This window comes from Topomyia yanbarensis, chromosome 3 (genome assembly GCF_030247195.1).
Source record: "Topomyia yanbarensis strain Yona2022 chromosome 3, ASM3024719v1, whole genome shotgun sequence".
In the NCBI taxonomy this organism is placed as follows: domain Eukaryota; kingdom Metazoa; phylum Arthropoda; class Insecta; order Diptera; family Culicidae; genus Topomyia; species Topomyia yanbarensis.
In genome coordinates, this window is record NC_080672.1 from 35,246,338 (window position 1) to 35,253,579 (window position 7,242).

A 7,242-nucleotide genomic window follows, 5' to 3' on the forward strand; every position below is an offset into this window, starting at 1 on the left:
ATAATTCTTACTATTTGCAGTCAAAAATACAATTTTCTTTTTGAATATAATTCTAAACGTCATTTTAAATCGAAATGCTCTTAACAAAAATTTTCTAAAATGTAGTAGTTCTCGAGATATTTTAACTTTTGTTTTAACAACACAAATATTTTGTTTTATTACGACCTTTTCATAAGTTAGTCGCATTTCTCCATCAACAATAATAGGTTTTTCAAAAGGCCCATAAACTTTCGTGCAACTTTCTCTTTGACATCAAGGCGATATTGTAAACCATTTGAAAGTTACATGAAAGCAACCAAAATATATTTCAACCATAGGGTCTGTTCAATACTCACCTCTAATTCTCCAATACGAACCTGAAATGAAAATGAAATTTTATGTTTTGTATATACTTGTAAATACTTACCTAGATTTAAGAATAAGTGAACTAAACTAACCCTAGAAACAAATGCAATGTAAAGATACTTACCATAAGATTCACACTTCAAACCCGTTGTGCAAGCATAAGGCAGGAATGGATTCTGCATCACAAAACCGCTGTCAATCAGCTGTACCATAAAACAGACGACGAATGTAAACAAACAACATAGAACAATAAACAGATAGTTAAAAGCAATCAGTGGTGTCGGTCGCAGAAAAATCAATCGAAGTTCGTTTTCATTTCGCGATATCCAAAGTTCCTTACCAACCCGTTTAACTCGCGCGCGATCTCCAGCGGAAGGTGCAGTGGAAGCAGAAGAAAGTCCTGGTCAAGCAGGTGAAAACAACGGCAAAACTTTCTAAAGATCCAGTAAGTAAGAAGAGTTGTGAAGTGCGTGAACATAAATTTGGTCCTTCGAGCCGGATCTTGAAGAAAAAGTGCCCGCGAGTGAACAGAAAACTGCCCAGAATAGGCAAAAAGTGAACGAAAGGTGCCCAGAAGAGGCAAAAAGTGATTGTAAATTGCCCAGAATAGGCGAAAAAATCGCAAAGAACGGCCCCGCTGAAGACGGGTAGAGCCAGAAAAAGTGCGCGAAAGGTGATTTTCGGTAGCGTCCCCAAGCGGCAAACTAGCCATTTTACGCGGTAGTGCAAACAAAACCGCATAGTGTTCCCTCCAAGAATCCACCATCGCAGAATATTTACATCGTTACAACGAGTAGTGCGTGCGAGACACAGCCAGCTGACGATAGCGTAGGTAGTGTGCATTGTTTACCTACTGCCTGAACGGTGCGCGCCGTGCTGGAACATAAAGATTTCTGAAGGAATATTTTCAAAAAAGTTTTTAAGTTTCGCGGTGAAATTTTTATTTTGCAAATTGACTGTTCGGGTGCATTTTGGATTCTTGGAGGTTGAAAAGTGCGTGAGTGAACGGGAATACGGCGCTACCGAAGAAGAAAATGGCCGACAAGAGGAAATTCAGTGAGTTGGAGCTGACGAAGCAGAATATTGTCGATTCAATGGCTTTGTTGGAATATTATGCGAAGGAGTTCGACAAGGACAGTAAGTTTGCGGGCCAAGTAGAAGCGTGGGCGGAAAAGTTGGAGAAATTTTACGACGAGTTTCACCGGACGGTGGTGAAATTGGAGATGTTTTCCACCGATAAGGAGCCAATCGACCTGAAAAAGGAACGGCAGTTGTTCGACGGTCGCTATTATGCTCTTCGGTCCTTCTACTTGGCCAAACTGGCGAAGAAAATACGTTCTCCCCCTTCTGCCAACCCCGCACCATCGAGACCAATGAACATCAGGCTTCCGGAGCTTAACCTACCCAAGTTTAGCGGTAAGTTGGAAGACTGGTGTGTTTTTCGCGATTCATTTGAATCCGCAGTAGGTTCCCGGAGCGACATCAGTGCGGTCGAGAAGATGCACTATCTGAAGGGCCTCGTTCAAGGAGAGGCAGCGCGCATTCTCGACCCTATCAAAATAAGCGAGCAGGGCTACAAGGACGCTTGGCGAACGTTGCGGCTGCGTTTTGAGAACAACCGGCAGTTAATCAAGTGTCACATTCGGACGCTTTTCGACACTCCAGCGATGCGCAAGGAATCAGCTGAAGATCTGCTTGCGCTGATCGATCGCTTCGAGCAGCAGATCTCCGTTCTGAAGAGCTTGGGTGAACCAGCAGACCGATGGAGCTCTATCCTGGTTTACCAGCTATCTATACGCCTCGATCCTTGTACGCTCCGGGAATGGGAGAACCACTGTAGCAAACTCGATGCTGACAACATCGCTTCGGTTCTGGGAGGAACCGCCGGCACATCAGAGGACACCAGCACTGGTGCGTCAACTTCAATGCCATCATACGTGACGATGGTAACCTTCCTCCAGAACTACGCTCGAGTTTTGCAAGCAGTTTCTTCAGCCACTTCGAACACCGCTCCTCCTCGCAGCAAGCCAAATCCGACATCCAAGCTAGCAGCTTTTCCAGTCGCAGCTACACAGCAAACTGCAGTATCCAGTGCACCCTCTTCCAGCGCCAGCAAGCCGAAGCCGTGCGACAAGTGCGGTGAGAGTCATTACCTGTACAGCTGTCCGGAATTTCGGAAACTCAACCTTCGCCAACGGATCGACCTGGTAAGACAGAAAAACCTTTGCATTAACTGTTTGAGATCGAGTTCCCATTATGCCCGGAACTGTTCTGGGTCAAGATGCCGTACATGTACCAAGAAGCACCACACGCTTCTTCATACTGAGCCCTCTGACGACAATCCCGCTTCTGGTCAAGCCACCGGATCAACTTGCTGTGTTGCCCTCCAGCCGACTCTCACCGCAGCATCTGCGCTGCATGCTCCAAACTCACTGTCACCCCAGTCTGTTTCGCAAGCTCCCATCCAGCAACCGTCTACCTCTACCTCAATCGCAAACTTATCCCACATTCATGCGCCTTCCATGAGCTCTCAGACAGCCCTCGTATCACATACTGGTGAAGTGATTCCTGGAACCGTTTTCCTTCCGACTGCGCTAGTGAATATCCGTAACGGTAGAGGTCGCATCGTCACTGCTCGTTGCTTGCTGGACTGTGCTTCCCAACGCAACTTTGTTTCTGGGGCTCTTTGCGAACGACTGCAGCTTCCTCGCATCCGATTGCCGCATGCTATCCCGATAAGCGGAATCGGAAACACTACAACGCTGGTTGAATACCAGGCCACGATAACCATCTTCTCTCGAGTCACTCCCTTCTCCGTACAATGCTCCATGCTCGTTCTGCCTTCCATTACCGTCAAGCTGCCCCAGTCGACGGTAGAAGCCCGCCACTGGCCGATTCCAAAGCACGTGGAGCTTGCAGATCCAACATTCACTGTTACTGGCGACATCGACATGATTCTGGGTGCCGCCCATTTCTTCCAAATTCTTTGATACGGCAGGATATCGCTCGGGGAAGAGTTACCGCTTCTGCAGAATACAGAGTTCGGTTGGGTCGTCTCCGGAGAGTGTTTATTGGAAAACCACGATCACAGCGATCCACGCAAGTGCCAGTTCAGTAATCCCTGCACAATCGATGAATTGGTCAACCGATTCTGGCAGCTCGAAGAAGTCCACGATGCAAAGGGATGGTCTCCGTCGGAACGATACTGTGAGGAACATTTCTTGAAGAACACCACCCGCAACTCCGAAGGCCGCTACGTCGTCAAGCTGCCCAAGCGTGACGAGCTGCTTTGGCAGTTAAAGGACAACAAATACAACGCCACCCGCCGCTTCTTCTCTCTAGAACGCTCACTCGGTGCGAGTCCCGATAAGAAGGCGATGTATCAGCAGTTCATCCACGAGTACGTGAGATTGGGACATATGCGGGAGATTGGCCCCGATGAAATCGACGCGCAACCGCAATACTACCTTCCACACCACGCTGTGATGAAACTCGACAGCACCACTACAAAGCTTCGTACCGTATTCGACGCATCATGCCGCTCGAAGTCCGGTATCTCGCTGAACGATGTCCTGCTTCCTGGTCCCACAATCCAGGACACTCTCGTGACGATTGTCCTCCGTTTTCGAATCCACCAGTTCGTGATATCTGCGGACATTGAAAAAATGTACCGGCAGATTTTGGTCCATCCCACCGACCAACCGCTGCAGCGAATTCTCTGGCGCGACGATCCCGAGGCTCCACTGAAGAGCTACCAGCTCCGCACCGTCACATACGGCACAAGCAGTGCTCCATTTTTGGCAACTAGGGTGCTGCAGAAGCTCGCCGATGATGAAGGGCAACATTTTCCGCTGGCGGAACCAGCTGTCCGCCACGACTTCTACGTCGACAATTTGCTGTCCGGTTCTGACGATGCTGAATCTCTCGCCGTTACCTGCAACCAGCTCATTGCAATGCTCGCATGCGCAGGACTTCCTCTCCGACAATGGTCTTCGAATTGTCAAGCTATTCTTGATACCATTCCGTTGGAGCTCCGAGAGACGAAAACACTACTCGATTTGGACCACGAGTCCTCCGTGACTGCACTTGGCCTCCGCTGGGAACCGTCGACCGATTTTCTTTCGTTCAAGACGCCGAATTGGAAGGAATGTACGGTTCTGAACAAACGAGCGATCCTCTCTCAGATCAGCAGTCTTTTCGACCCCTTAGGTTTGATTGGACCGACCATTGCAAAGGCGAAAATCATGCTGCAGAGTCTTTGGAAACTCCATCTCGACTGGGACACACCCGTGGCTAACGGATTCGCTCACGAATGGCAGGAATTTCACCAGAAGCTTTCAGCACTTGCCCACCTTCGAGTTTTTCGCCATGTGTTACGTCCGGGTTACGACCGCTTGGAGATTCACGGGTTCAGCGACGCTTCAGAGTCTGCATATGGCGCATGCATCTATCTCCGGTCAATACCTGCCGAGGGCCCTTGTACAGTTCGCCTGGTGATTTCTAAGTCCAAGGTCGCTCCGATGGGGACTCAAACCATTCCACGCCTCGAGCTATGCGCAGCTCAACTCCTGTCCAGACTTCTTAAACAAGTTCAGGACAGCATCGACATAACCGCCACCACATATCTATGGACCGATTCTTCCATCGTCTTGAACTGGATATCCGCAACTCCATCGACATGGAAGACGTTCGTAGCCAACCGAGTGGCTGAAATCCAAGAGCTGACATCTCACGCCGTTTGGAATCACGTCCCATCCGAAGACAATCCCGCCGATCTCGTTTCTCGAGGAATGGACCTCGATGAACTCCTCGCTAGTGCACTGTGGTGGAACGGACCGCAGTGGCTAAAACCAATATTCGCTCCTTGGCCAGCGAAGTACGTCGTCGTAGCGACCTCAAACTTAGACCAACCGGAGGTCCGACAGACTATTGCCCTTCCGGTCGTGAGCGTAGAACCGTCAGATATCGTCGATCGCTATTCCAATCTTCGTCAGCTACTTCGGATCGGCACACTTCTTCGGCGTTTCGCCGCTAACTGCCTTCACCGGAAGAATCACCAACCAATTCTTGTCGGCCCGTTGACGGCTCTTGACATTGATCGCACTCTGCTCAATCTGGTCCGTCGCATACAACAGCAGTACTTTGCCAACGAGATACGCCAACTTGAAACCGTCGGAAAAGTAAACCGTAAATCCAAGCTACGGTATCTGCACCCGACACTCGTAGACGGCATTATTCGTGTCGGCGGCCGGCTTCACAATGCTGCAATACCTGTCGACGGAAGACACCCGATCGTCCTCCCCAAACATCGTCTCACCGACATGATCGCCACGAGAGAACACCATAAGACGCTCCATGCCGGTCCCAGCTTACTACTATCCTCGTTGCGCCAAAGATTTTGGCCCCTCGGCGGACGGAACTTGGTTCGCAACATTGTTCACGGCTGCATGGTATGCGCACGTGCCAAACCCAAGCCGTTGCAGCAGCTGATGGGGGATCTGCCATCTGTTCGGGTCAACCAGGCGTACCCGTTTCAGAATGTTGGCGTTGACTTGGCTGGGCCAATGTACGTGAGAACGTCACTCCGAAATAAGAGATCGCCATTCTTCAAAGCCTACATCACCGTATACGTATGTATGGCTACCAAAGCCGTGCACTTGGACCTTGTGTCGGATCTGACCACTGGCACATTCATTGCGAGCCTGCGAAGATTCGTCGGCCGTAGAGGAAAGCCTGCGCATATCTACTGCGATAACGCCACGAACTTTGTTGGAGCACATCGAGAACTGGAAGAACTGCGGAAGCTTTTCCGAACTCAAGTTCACCAAGATGCCGTAGCAAACGAATGCGCAGACAACGGAATACAGTTCCACTTCATCCCACCTCGCTCTCCCACATTCGGTGGAATCTGGGAAGCCTGCGTGAAATCCGTGAAGACCCTGCTTCGCAAAATCCTCGGAAATGCTCACCTAACCGAATCCGAGCTGCAAACCGCATTGATTCAGGTCGAGTCAATGCTAAACTCTCGCCCAATCACGCCGTTGCCGGACAATCCATCCGATGAGCTGGCTCTGACTCCAGGACATTTCCTGATTGGTCGTCCGTTGAATGCGGTACCCGATCCAGATTGCCGTGAAGTTCCTGAATCCCGGTTGTCTCGATGGGAACGAGTACAACAGCTAACTCAGCACTTCTGGAGTCGTTGGCACAAGGAGTATCTCGCCACCCTGCAAAGTCGCTACCGCTGGACAGAAGCCATGGACAATCTAGCCGTTGGTTCCATCGTCGCTCTCAAAGATGAGAGAGCACCGCCGTTGAAATGGCCCCTGGGACGCGTGCTCAGCGTTCATCCCGGCCCTGACGGCCTTGTTCGTGTCGCCACTGTGAAGTCGACCTTCGGCATCGTTCAACGCGCCATCCCGAAGCTCTGCTTACTTCCAATTGAAGTTGCGCCACCCATCGTAGCACAGAGTCCCGCACCAATTAGCAGCCCTACGTCAACAACGCCAAAGGAAGGCCCTTGCTCAGGGAACCGAGCCGCCGGACGAGATCCCGGCCCTTGCTCAGGGAACAGAGCCGCCGGACGAGATCCCGGCCCTTGCTCAGGGTACAGAGCCGCCGGACGAGCTCCCGGCCCCTACTCGGGGAAATGAGTCGCCAGACGAGATCCTGGCCCAAGCTCGGGGGTATCGAGCGGTTCGTGGTTCACCTGTAAAGAACCAAGCCTCGCCGTGTGGGTTCCTAGAACCCCCGGCTGGGACTTGACTCGAGTTAAGTACCCCATCCTAATTTGTTAAACCAACAGTTCGCGTACAGATGTTCCTCCTTTACAGCACACCACTCCTGGACAGTATCCTGCAGTCGGACCCGACGCACCTCGAAAAATCATCCTGGAAG

General features: G+C 50.7%; 1 protein-coding gene across 1 annotated transcript; it reads left to right on the forward strand.

Annotated features, from left to right (window-relative positions):
• The first annotated feature begins 1,379 nt into the window (after positions 1-1,379).
• On the forward strand, positions 1,380-6,998 carry LOC131686878 (uncharacterized). The gene is made up of 2 exons (XM_058970880.1): positions 1,380-3,247; positions 3,344-6,998. The coding sequence occupies exons 1-2, from the start codon at positions 1,380-1,382 to the stop codon at positions 6,996-6,998; spliced, it is 5,523 nt and encodes a 1,840-aa protein (XP_058826863.1).
• Positions 6,999-7,242: the final 244 nt, after the last annotated feature.